Here is a 13,609-nt window from a genome sequence, read left to right on the forward strand (position 1 = left end):
TCTTGAGACTCCCTATTCTGGACTTTGGGATTTGCAAAATGGGGTAGAAGTTTCATGTGAAGTTGATATGTAGTCATTACCTAGAGTTATGGGGCTGGCAGAAGGGAGTAATTCAGGAGGGACTTTCTTACTGCTAAAAAAGTATGGCAACTAGTAAAAGAGAAGTGAATAATTCTCTTCAAGCGAGGAATCTGGACAGCTTAACCTCAAGCCCAGAAATGGAGTCAACAAGTGGCTCAAAAGATACAGCACTACAGCTGTTTTTGTGAATAAAGGAATAAATGGTGACCAAGTTCATTAATTATTCTGTGTCTCATCTTGTAATTCTGTATCTGCATGCAAATGGAGCCCATACAAATATTTACATGGACTCAGTAAAATAACTGTTACTATTCCTATATAATCAGTTTTTCCATTATTTAAGAATTGAAGAACCCCATATACCTGCAGCTTGGTGGAAGTCCATCAACTAGATGTTCTCAGCTTTCTCTTACAAATTACACACATAGACTACTTACACCTGTATCTGAATATGTTTGCACAAGTCTTTAAAACCTGCCAACTGTTGTAGTACTGACTGCTCACAATACATTTCAAGCCAGAGAGCCTTATCACATTTCAAAAAGGAAGACAAGGCAGCAAGAGAGAAATAGCTTTGTGCTTACCTTCCCCACACCCTTATGAAGCACCTCCACGCTACTGCAATGGGAGATATTGTAAACATGTGGCTTTTGCCCTGCTAGAGAAATCCAGGCCTTATCGCATTTCAAAGGAAAGAGAAGCAATGACATAGAAATGGCTTTGTGCTTACCTTCCCATACTCCTACGAAGTACTTCCACTCTACTGCTGAGGGAGATGATCATAGATGTGTGGCTTTTGTGGCAAAAGACACACGTTTATTTCCAGCTCCCCCTGGATGGAGAACGAAAGTACTACAATGTCATGTGGGAAGGTAAGCCAGACCCCCTTCTGTTTCACTGCCTTTTGTTTTTCTTTTGAAATGCGATAAGGCCTTCTATTTGGCAAAAGCCATGCATTTGCGAGTGGCTCCATCTGGAAGGAGAAAGGAAGTATTATGACATCATGCACGAAGGTAACTCAGAAGCCACTTCTCTTTCACTGTCTTTCGTCTTTCTTTTGAAATGTGATAAAGCCCCAGAGTGTGGCAATGGAGACTGAGAAAGAACACATGAAAAGGTGAAGGTAGACCAGGAAAAAGGGGGCGAGGATGTGAGGTTGTGTTTCCAGATACTTTCTTAATGCAGTTTTAAATGCCTAGGGCTGGTCCTGTAGCTAACATATGCACACCCAGGTTTATATGTATTATTCAGACTCTGCAGTAGATAAAAATGTATTTGTTTAATAACCAGAGGGATCCTGCAAATATTAAACATACCTGTCAAGATATTTACTGTTAACACAAAATATATGAAGATAAACAAGACATCTCAAGACAGAATATACTATGCCAGCAGCACTTCTCTTTTAAATCAACAGTTTGTCAGGAGGAGCATCTCCACAGATCATAACTGTGTTAGGAACAGCAGGGAAGATTGATGGAGTATCAGGAGCTGTGTCCCAAGCTGCTGAGGCAGAGCTGCAGAGGAGCTGGTATTGTGCAGCAAAGCAGCAGCCACACTGAGATCTTTTTAAAGAGATTTCTTTCAAATGGTAATGCCTGCTTCTCTATAACATTAAAGCATGAAAATAGCTTTCCAAATGTCAGAAAGGACTACTTCAGTATTAAGCTAAGAAGCCAATCTTGGAACTGGTTTTTTTTTAAGAAAAAAAATGTTTTAAAATTGGCCAGCCATTAAGGATACACATAAATGTGTTTTTGCAGTAAAGAGGAGACAATTCAAGGCCACCTTCAAATTTTAGGGGCTCATCTCTGAAGTGCAGACACCTAAACAGCTAAGCTGGGCAGGTTCTTTCTGTGTCTTTCTAAAGCTTCATGATAGCCACCTCATAGTACGTGCTTTCTGTCCGTATTTTGAGTGATCCTGGGGCCACACTTGAGATTCTCCCACAATCCTCATCATAGCACAGAATATTCAGCTGTGGTATCCTGTGGTTTGAATCCATGTTGCATTCTGAGAAGAATGTGGAGAAACAAAAGAGTTGCCTGTATTATGGCTAGGAGCAGTGCTATGGGACTGCAGTGATAAACCATCAAATGCTCTACTTTTGTAGTTAAAATTACAATAAATCACACCATAGCAGTGGATAAATGACTGGGAATCAGGTTTGTTTTAGGTACAGTGTATTAAATAGTAGACTTTAACAAACAGAAGGCTTTATAATGGCTTATAGGTCTTACTATTTATGGCCATAAACAATTTCACCAGCACTGATAAATGTCTCTGTGTTTTCTCCAGTCTTGACTTCACTTGGCTTTAAGTTAGTGGGCTTTCTCCAAAAACCTCTCAGCTTGACACCAGATAACACCCAGAGTGTATGAGCATTTCATGGTTGTAGCAGTCTAATATCACTTTAACTGCCATGACTCAACCTTACAATATCCTGAAATTTGTAGTTTTGTTGAGGGACTTAAAATTACCTGCTAGACAGCTCTAGTCTACACTCTTCCTGAACCACAGAAGCAAATCCTGTGTTCTTAAAAACAAACAAACAAAAAACAAAACAAAACAAACAATGTATATCCTGAACATGAAATGTATGTCACTTCAGCTATGGCAGTCTCTCTCAGTTATAAGGCCTCAAGGAAAGCATAATTCACCCTAACTTGCTGGTGATGGAGAACAGCTATCTAAATAATATATCTTTCAAAGTTTAGAAACCAACATATAACAATAGCAGCAACAGCAGCAACAACAACATTTATTTCTTACACACCTTTCCCTATGGATTAAATCCAAGTGTTACTCCCAACTATAGTAATCCCATTGAATAAATAGAACCTTTTTAGGGCAACATGTTGTTAACTAATCCATTCTAGTTGGGATTCATAATTGGAACACCTATATGAACTAGGATATCAAGGATCCAGTGAGGTGTAGCAGTCTGAGTGCTGGAATAGGTCTCCAGGAGCCCAGGGTTTGAAACTTTTCTTGGCCATGGAAACCCACTGGCTGACTGTGAGCAAGTCACACTCTGTCAGGGTTAGAGTAAAGCAATGACAACCCCCCTCAGAACAACTCTTGGCAAGAAAACCCTGTAATAGTCTCATCCTAAGGTCACCATAAGTCAGAAATGACATGAAGGCACAGAACAGCAGTAATAGGATCTTCATAATGGCACACAATCTGTAGTATGGTTGAGATTAGTAATATCTGGGGAATTTGTACTTTGCAGTTGCGGTATGAAATTACCTGACCTGAGTTCTTGGAATAAAGTTTAGAGTTGAATTTTGGTATCTGCTATATAATCTATAATATGAATGCTGTTCCACATTTCTTAACATTCTAAATGTATTAAAATGTGAGTATATGCATTTTGTTGCTGCGCCTCCCTCAGAGAGACTAGCAGGACTAGAGTGTTTGGGGAGAGGCTTGACACATGCAAACCTCAGTTGGTTCTGCTGCAGCTGTTTGCATGGAACAGTCAGCCTCCCTGGATAAGTCAAGAAACAGACAGCTCTGCAACCATTGGATGCAACATTGATTACCCACTCTGTGAGAGACATTCTGTCCATTTCAGAGACTGCCCTGTTCTTGAATCCAGAATGTTAGTTTTGGTTCCCCATCTTCAGACTGATACTCGGACTCTTGAGTTCTGAATTCTGAATGAAATGGCTTCTCATTTCCCCATATGTATTATGATATTTGTAAGAAAATAGGCATCAAAATATGCATTATTTATTTAAATAAATATTGATTTATTATTTAAATAAATAGATATTTTGTTGATTTTTAAAAGCCATTCATTAATCAACATATGGAGTGGAATCATGGATAAAATCAGCCAAAAACAGATCTATCTATTGCTTGTGCAGCTCTGCAACTCCTCTCCTTGCTATGACCATAGGGGTGGAAGTATTCTGTTATCTATTACATGTGACTTTGTCTTATGATCTTTAGCATTAGGTTTGAGCCTAGGGATTTTTTCCCCTGTATTATGATCTTCAGATTTGAGCCTAGGGATCCCCCACCCCACCCCATATTATTTTAAAATAAAAATAGAATGTAGAATAAATACGCAAAGCCTTGCAATCTCATAACTCTGAGACTAGTTGTTCCACTCTCTACTTGTGAACAACGCAAAGCATTAAATTGCCTAGGACCATCTGGCATCTATGGGCTAAAGCCATGATTCCACTGAAGGAATTTGCCCTTCCCCTCCTCCCTTCAGTGTTTCACACCCTCGGAAAACCATCTTCCAAGGGTTTGCCATCCATACAGGGCTTGTTTGGCAGGTGCATGGGGTACACTTGAAATTAGGGATTGCCTCCTCCTGGGTCCACTGGAATTCAGTGTTCTACCACTGGCTATCCACTGCTGGATCCTGCCTCTTGTGTAGAAGAAAAGATGGAAGAAACTTGGGGTCCACTCTCCAAATAGCTCCGTTCTTCCCAGCATGCATCCATATGCATGTATACTTTCACCACAGACCCATACTGTCTCTTTTAATCCGTGTTGCATCCAGGATCATGTAGATACAGATACAGATGCCAGAGCACCCAGTCCTTTCCACTGCCTCTGTTTTTTCCTCTGTTTCCCATACCACTATACTGTGCCCTGTTGCCTGGGGGATGTGTGCCATACTGTGACTGCAAAGTGAGGCATTCCTTCATCACTTGAACCACAGACCACTGGTGCATTGTAGCACTTTCACTTTGCTCACCATTTAGTCCAGCCCCACTGCCTTCTCATGCCTGCCTTTCTCATTCCATTCCTTTCAATACCTACTATTCCAATCTCTGCAGCTTCATTTTTTCCTTCTCCTTTCTTCTTCTCCCTCTCAATCCTTTTATGTGCATTTTCTTCTTTGTATCTGGTCTGTGATTGTGGGGAAGAATGAGAGTAAAGAGAAATACTTCTCTTTCTTCACATACCTCCTGACAACCATGACATCTACCCTTTCCCTTTCCATTTTTTTCTTCCCTCTCTCCCTCCTTCCCTCATGGGCTATTTATTTTAAAAACAGCAATTTTAATACGATAAATTACCACTGCTCTAATGAAATAGGACTTGTTACAATCCCCATCTGCTGAGTTGATTTAGAGGAGTTGGTCTTTCATTACAAATGGTGTTTAAATCTACTTGCCATGAGATTTTAAGTCAATTTTATTATTAAAATTTCTGATGTATTTAATTAATACTGCCAGAATCAACAGCAATTGAAATACACAGGACAGTGGGAGTCTATCCTAGGAACAAAAGTGGGTCATTACGTGATCAAGTTTTAACCACATGATTTGGAACATAACTGAAATTGGGATAATTACTTATAGCCAATATACAACTCCATTAATATGATTGTATAATACTATATTTGGTGTATTAATTTTTTTAAATATGAAGGTTTGTCAAGGGCATAGGTCATATTAATTTTCTCTGACATTCATATGTAGATATATTGTGCCTTAAAATATATTATTATGCTCTGCCATTTTCAGCAAATAAAGCAGAAAAACTGGAAAGAACAGGCATGTTGGCAAATATTGAAAACAAGCAGTACCAAGAAAACTATTTGTGTATACTGTATATTTATGTATGCATTTCAAAAGCCACCTTATATCCCTAAAATACTGGCTCAGAATTTCAGAGGAATAATTAGTGGGAAATAAATTCTGAAAAAAGAAACTGATGAGAATAAATTCACAAGCTTGTTACAAAGAAACAGCGGATTCTAGCAGAACGGAATGCTTAGCTGGTCAACCAAAGTCTTTACTATTAGGCATCAAGTTGTCCTTACACAAGCTAGATAGACATGTTGTTTTTTTGATAAACTAGCAACATTTTAGTTGGTTCTTTCATCAGTTTTACATGGTGAGTTCATTTCTCCAGCATTTACACAACATGCTGACCTTATTCTGCAGAATCTGAAGAGTTTTTACCCTACACCACTGTAGCACCATAATTCCAGTTTAACTTCCTATAGAATCTTGGGATTGACAGTGGACACAGGAGACTAGGGAATCCTCAGCCAAGGAGTTCCTCTGGTGCTTCCAACCAAACTGCAACCCCACTGTTCCATGAGATGTTGCCATGGCAATTAAAGTGGAATCATAGTGCTATAACTGTGAAGTGTAAAACAGCCCTGGGTGACATCTCTGCCAGACTGTTGGCTTTCTATCTTGTTAACTTTACATTCGAAGCAACTCCAGCATCAAGCCTTCACGTGTGAACTCCCAGATGGCTATCGACTCCTGTGACATACCAAACTACAATTCCCAGAATTCCATGGCATTGAGCCATGGCAGTTAAAGTAGTGTCCAACTGGATTATTTCTGCAGTGCAGATGCAGCCAAGACATGCTGTATCCACTAAAAAGTTTCAAGAGATACATGATGGATACTTTTATTGAAAGTCCCAACAGCAATGGAATTCTTTTCTAGCTGTACTCATTGCATGGAGTTTGACTAGCAGACCTAGTAACAGCTGAGTTAAGACTTTTCACACAGGCTTTGAAGTGACACTGAGTGGCCTCCAAGTCAGTGGTGAATCTGTTCAAGGTTCTAGTTTGAACTTCAAAGAAACAAACCAAAGTGCTCAACCTTATAACCAAAGTAGGTTAAGCACCTTGGATAGCTGTTTTAAACTTCTGTGTAAAACTTGCCCCACTCACTTGGAAGCCACCAGCTCCCACTGAAGTATTGTCAGAATCCAGTTAACCAGTGATGCAGATCACTCAGACACTGATTTTAGGAGTGGACATCCCATGTTTATGCAGATTGTGGAAGTAAGAACTAAATGGTGTCCATATCCTTCCTTAGCTCATTGTAGATTTAAGTCACATATGCCATCATCCATAGCTCCATATCTGAGTGACTGTGGAGAAGAAAAATCCAAACCAAGGATCTTAGTCTCTTTCCTCTTGAACTCATTGACTTCTAGAATAAGTTTTTGTGAATAAAAATCAAACCTTTGCTATTTAAGCTGAAAATGTCAAGAAGGGCATAGTCCCAAAGATATAAGATGTGTTTTAAAACTCAGCAAAATCGTACACGTATGTCTAATGAGCCTGTAACCTCTTGTCACCATTTAGTAGGAAAACCTCATTAATTCTTCACAAAGCCTTTAGAAGTCAGCCCACAATAGGATTGTGTTAATGCTTCCTCCAGTTCTGCCGGCTGTCAAAAGTCTGCAGATGATTTAATTGCCTTTGACATTTTTACTTTTCTGTCCAGTTTAGTTTGTTTGCTTACTTAAAAAAAAGAACCTGCTGTAGCAATTGTAAAAAAGGTCAAGCGGTATTTTTCTCCTCCACTGGATTATAAATTTAGAGAAATTAAGACATTGTATCAGCCATTTGATAGTGAAAATTATATAGTTTAAGAAATGTCAACTCTTGTTCTTTTTCTCTCATTTAAATGGATGTTTTGCATGGCTGCTACACTTGCTTCACAATCAGACATCTCTAGTCTAAGAGATCAGCTATAAGGCATTTTGCTGAACACCTCCACCACCCAGTCCAAGTGGTGTTCAGTTGTCACATGCATTTCTCCCACTTGCATATTGTATCAACAATCAGAATTACCTGCTGCTTGATTGCATGCTTTAAAGCTATTTTAATTGTCTGCATATGAACGTCAGCCAGTTCTGATCAGAAATGCTGTTTCAATATATACAGTTGTTGCATGATTCTGTGGACAGGGTTTTTCAGAGCATCCCCCTACACTGCCAAAACACATGCCTAGACTGATGTGTATAATTTACAGACAGATGTGGGTGTCTGTGAAGCTTAAGCTCTTTGAACTTCAACTTCTACTTGTTCTACTTGATTTCTACTTTTCTCCAGATCTCCATGTATCTGTGTGGCTTTCTTTTTGGTATCTTCAGTCATTCTCCTGATACTTCCAATCTATGGGTTTAAATAATGACCTGATTCTTTTAGAGTTAACAGCTTGTTCTAATTGAGGTCCACATCAGATTGATAAGGGCATTTTTTTTTCCACATGGGAATACTGATTTCTGTTCACATTCTTCAGTTAACATGTTTTCTGTGTGCATTTTAAAACATGAATGTTTCTCCTATTGTTTTTTCTTTCAAGTCCATTTTGTGCAAATTTTTCTGTGCTCTTTTCAAAATATGTATTTTAATGCATTTTGTGGTGTGAATTGTGCTGCAAGCTCACAGATTGTCTTTCGGCCTGTATTTGGTTTGGGAGGTTTGCTTTGTCTCTTTCTAGGAAAGCAACAAGATCTCAACTGTCTTTCATACAATATTGCCTGTTAGGAGAGAATGAGTGTGGGCTGTGACTTTAGATACTGGATTAAAGGGAACAGAGAAAAAGAATACATTGCGATTTTTGGTATTGCCAAATTGTTCACAAAAGTACTCATCCAGTGTGGAAGACACTGGAGGAAGTTACCATGAAATCATATGTATCTACCCAAATAACACTTTGAGGAACAATCAAGCAAAATTCCTACCTCATGGTAGTTCAAGACTACCAGAAGGTAACTCCCCCTCCCTTTAAAATTTCATCTCTCATGTTCACAGATCTCACTCCCACAAATAGATGCTGTATCATTTCTTTCACTGATCACTGATAGTCAAAAAAAACATCATGCTGTCATAATGGGAATTCGACTGGCCACAGCTACACTACACATGTGGAAAATTTTGTACAAATGGCAAATCCATGCAGTCTCAATCCAGGCCATGAGACTTTGCAGAAATGCCGAGGCATTCAGATGGAATCTATCAGCAAGACTGAGTCTTCCATTTGTTAATCACATTGGTCTAAATTCAGTTAGTAACCCCAACTACAGCAAACCCAGACTATTGCAGCACTGCAGCATTAATGCAGTTTGACACTGCTTTAACTGCCATGGCTCCATCCTGTAGAATCTTGGGATTTATAGTTTGTTGTAGCACCAGAGTTCTCTGAAAGAGAAGGCTAAGTATCTCACAAAATTACAGATCCAAGAATTCCATAGCACTGAGCTGTGGCAGTTAAAGCAGTGTCAAACTGTATAATTTCTGTGGTGCAGATGCAGCCTAAAATACAGAAGAGCTAAAACAGTATCACACACTGTAAATGCAGCCCTAGTGAGTCAATGGGATGATATACCTCTAGATATGGCTACTAGTGGATCAGCCAAGCTGCCTATGTTTTTCGATTCAACTTGATGAGGTAGCTATGGACTTTTCTTGGGCTGTGGCTATGGGGATATCACAATGAATTCCTGCACTTAAAAAAAATCTGCTGCACCTCTTTTCACACAATTTGTGAATTTTCTTGGCAAGATTTACTATTCAGGGGAGAATTGCATAGCTTTTTTCTGTGGCTGAGAGAACGTGACCTCCCCAAGGTCACTCAGTGGGTTTCTATGGCTGAGTGGGGATTCAAACCATGATCTCCTGCAGTTCTAATCCAACACTCAAACCATTACAATTGGCTATTCATACATAATTACATTATTTATGTCACTAAAACGATTGATCGTTTGTGACCCACATAGACTTTTCTTCATGTATTAAAGCAAGGATGGGGAATGTGTGCCCCTCAGATGTTCTTGAACTACAACTCCCAGGCACCCCAGCTACCATAGGCTCTATGGTACAAAAGTTGCAATACAGTCTGCCAGGCGGCTCGCCCATTTTATGTCATGGAAGGGGAAATGGTTTGTATTTCATGGAACAAAGGTAGCTATTGCATATTTGTGAGGGGTGGGAGAGACCAATGGTGCTTAATAGACTGTGCTTAACTTGACATGTGTCAAGTTGCCCAATTCTGGTTTCTACATACAGTTTTGATGCCTGGGATTAGTCTTTCTCAGCATGGCTTTAGGCATTTTATCGTAGCTTGTTTTTTTCAAACCTTAACTAAATGTGACTGGAATGCTTAGGACTTGCAGTGTCAGTTTGTCTGTCTCATTCACTTGTGCAAAAGGTCTGCCTCCAGATGTCATTCCTTGGAGATTGGGATATTGAGGAAAAGGTATATTACTGGAATTATTGCAGTAAACTGGCTGTGCTTGCAGCAGTAGAATGGTGCCAGCCGCTGCAGCTCCTGTCATGTCTTAATGTGTTAAATTCACTTCTTGACAATGGAGTGGAGAAACAACTGGTGTGCTGCCAGTGCAAGCCAGATGGTCACTGTGATCATTAAAATCATGTAGGCAGGAAAACCTCCAATAAGAAAAAAAAAGTGCTATTATGAGATTTACAAGCTTTGTGGTGATCATATTGCAAACAAATCTGCATGTGTAAAGAGGATATTTGTCATTTTAAAGGATAGCAGAGGGTCTGATTCTCCAGTATTTAATCTTCATTTTTCCCCTCTGTCTTTAGGTTCAACTAATCCACTATAACCATGAGTTGTATACAAATGTTACAGAAGCTGCAAAAAGTCCCAATGGCTTGGTGGTAGTTTCTATATTTATGAAAGTAAGTATAGAGCAATTTCATGAATTTTGAATTTTATTCCCCTCAGAACAAATTAAGGGCATTAATAGCTCCCAGTGTTTAAATGCTTATAAAAATTAGTTGCTGTCTATGCTCAGATACTGCTCGGGGCTTGGTGAATGTAATATCATACCTTAAGACAGATTTTCCCAACCTGGCGCTCTCTGGATGTGGAAGTAGTAAACCAACACATCTGGAGGCCAATAGATTGAGGAAGGCTTCTTAAAATGAAAAGTAATCACTGTGGCTAACTCCTCAGTGTGAAACTCAATTACTGCAGAAATCCATTTCCACCCTTTAAAAAGTGCAGAAAGGGTATTTCTTATTTCTTATTTCTTTTTTTGTAATTTGACAAATGCTCCTGCAACATTTGATGTTGCTGTTTTTTTCTTTTCCTCCTTTACCCACATTTCTCACGACATCCCCATCCTCTCCCCACTCTCTCCTTAAGAAATGGTTTTAAAATGAATTTTATGTTTTATGTACATTGCCTGAGTATCTCTGTGTGCAGGGGGGGATGAAGGGGAGAGGTTACAGATGCTAGTAAGTACAAATGTATTATCCATAATGGCCTCAGTAAGAAATAAAACACTAAGCAACTACATAATCTTAGGGTGAAAACTGACAAGATATTTGAAGAGCATTTTGCTGTCTGGGTCCATTTATGTGTTCTGTGATGACTTCTAAGAAACCAATTTGAAATGTTTTTCAATGTGGTTCAGTTTGAACTGGAGTAAAATTACTTATATGGGCCACATATTGTTCAGCATCGGTGACATCATCCATATATCTCCAACCCCATTTTCCAGTGCTTTTGGAGCCATTTTGCACCTGTTTTTTTCAATGTTAAGTAAGCTCAGGGATAAACATATATAGTTTTGCATAGGCATTTTGATTTTGAGCTTTTTAAAAATTCCATTCACCATATGGGAGGACAGCACAAAAAGAACAACAGTGTAAAAAAAAAGTTGGGTAACTGGTATGAAAATTGTAGAAGTCATTTCAAGAAATCCTTGCAATTTGCAAATTTGAAAAGCTTTTAAAATAAGAGTGAAGATTTTATCTTCTTGCACATGCAACAATTCAGCATTTTAAACATATTCATCTTTGCTGTTGTTTAGGCACCTTTTCTGTAATGACTTGGTGATCTGTTCAATGCGTTATCTGTGCTGGAAACAAAGTTATGATTAAGCCATTCTATCTATTCTAAAGTAAGATTTTTTTTTTTAAAGTATTCATTGATAGCGTATTGTGTTTTCTGTAAATCCAAGAATGAATTATCTTTCTGTTTGACCCATAAACACAAAACTGATTTGAAAATATATGTAGTCCAACATCCTGTTAGTGACATATACAAGCATTTATAGTGGCATATATAAGCCTATGTATGTTTGGCCATTAGAGACATGGATATTCTCTTATTCCCTCCATAATGATCAAAGCCCTCCTCCCCGACTCACTGTTAGCTGCTGCAGATCCTTTTTGCGCATAGCCATTCAGTGCCTATGGAGCATTGAGGGTGATTCTAGAAGTATCTACTAAAACCACATCCTCCACTGTGACCTTCAGAGGACATCAACTGATCTCAGTAGATGGTGTCATCAATCTCCAGCTGGCTATAGGGATATTTGCTTCTCCAATCCATCCCCCGCTCTCTACCAGAAATTGAATAGCTGTGGGGGCTGTAGCAGTCCAGTGGGGGAAGGTGAGAGGCAAGACATTGTGTAGTTCTACCTGTGGAATTTTTATTCCACACTGTGCATTATAGGATCTTGTCCATAAGACCTCTGGCGGTGGCCCTGAGAATATTAGGTAGCCCTCCCTAGAACAAAATGGATTCTTCCTGAACCTTCCAGAAATATATAGAAGTTTGCCCACCAATCAAGGTGTTCATATACATTTTCCCAATCAAAACAATACAATGGACTATATTCCTCATGTCACATTATTTGACACTAGACATTTCACAGCAGACCTTTGCTGGAAACCTGAGTTGTGTTCAGACAGCTAGAAAGGGTCAAACCTCCTTTTGATGACATTTTTTTCCTGGATGCCCCTCTTTCAACCATTCTTTTCCAATCATGTTTCTTAAAATTTTGTTTGCTATAGTTAGGGGGGAACTGCTGAGATGGGGTGGAATGAAAAAAAAAAAAAGAATGGGTGGACAAGGCTGTGAGCAAATGCTCCTCCTAGCTATTGCAGTTTTTAGCTGGTTGACAACTGAGCCCAAATGTTCTGATCTGGAATTGTTGATAAAAAATAGCTGTAGATTACATTGCAGGTTGTAGATCAGGGGTGGGTAATGCCTTTGGGCCACATGTCCTTGGGGCCCAAAAATACAGCCCTTGAAGCCCTCCTGAAGCCCATAGATCCCCAGAAATTATATTGCAATTTCTTTCCCAATTCCTTCAAGGGGCTGCAGCCCCCACCACCATCCCAACAACCAGATGGGGTTGTTGTTGTTGTTTTTAAAAAGGTCAAAAGAGAAGTGGCATGCCATAACCTCTGGTCATGTTAGTCAGAGGGGCACAGGAGCAAAAATGACCCTCACATCCTGTACAAGTCTAGACCACAAAAGTAACGGCTATTCAATCACAGCCATTTATCTCAATAACTTAAAACATGCCATGTTTGCTTTTGGCTTTGCAGTAAGACTAAGCACTGCTTTTGTTCTTGTTCCTTAATATTTGAGGAGGCTGTTTCTCTTACTTGGAAAAACTTCATAGAACAATATTTATGTTCCACAGCAATAGAAGCTCAATAGCTGAAGTCTATTGATCAGCACTTGAAAATGAAATCAAGTCTGAAATGATATTCAGTCCTTTCCCTGCTCTTCTGCCAATAGCTGTAATATGTTTCTGCCAAAAAAATAAAACAAAACAAGGAGCAAGAAGAGTCGAGAGTGATGGAAGATGGTAGTCAGGAATTGCTGCTCCATGAATTTTGAAGACTATCTTTGTGCAAGATGCAATTTTGTACTGAACGATTCCTCGAACGTATGGCTTATTGCTTTCTCATGTACTCCAAACCCAAGAGTCAAAATGTCAAGTGCTAATAAATTCCTATATA

General features: G+C 39.1%; 1 protein-coding gene across 1 annotated transcript in view; it reads left to right on the plus strand.

The window, feature by feature from the left end:
• The window catches only part of CA10 (carbonic anhydrase 10), a 432,159-nt gene that overhangs the window by 378,023 nt on the left and 40,527 nt on the right, over nt 1-13,609 (plus strand). The window contains exon 6 of the mRNA XM_042447577.1: nt 10,427-10,522. Coding sequence (XP_042303511.1) covers nt 10,427-10,522 — 96 coding nt within the window. The remainder of the gene's footprint in view (nt 1-10,426; nt 10,523-13,609) is intronic.

Source organism: Sceloporus undulatus, chromosome 2 (genome assembly GCF_019175285.1).
Source record: "Sceloporus undulatus isolate JIND9_A2432 ecotype Alabama chromosome 2, SceUnd_v1.1, whole genome shotgun sequence".
Lineage (NCBI taxonomy): Eukaryota > Metazoa > Chordata > Lepidosauria > Squamata > Phrynosomatidae > Sceloporus > Sceloporus undulatus.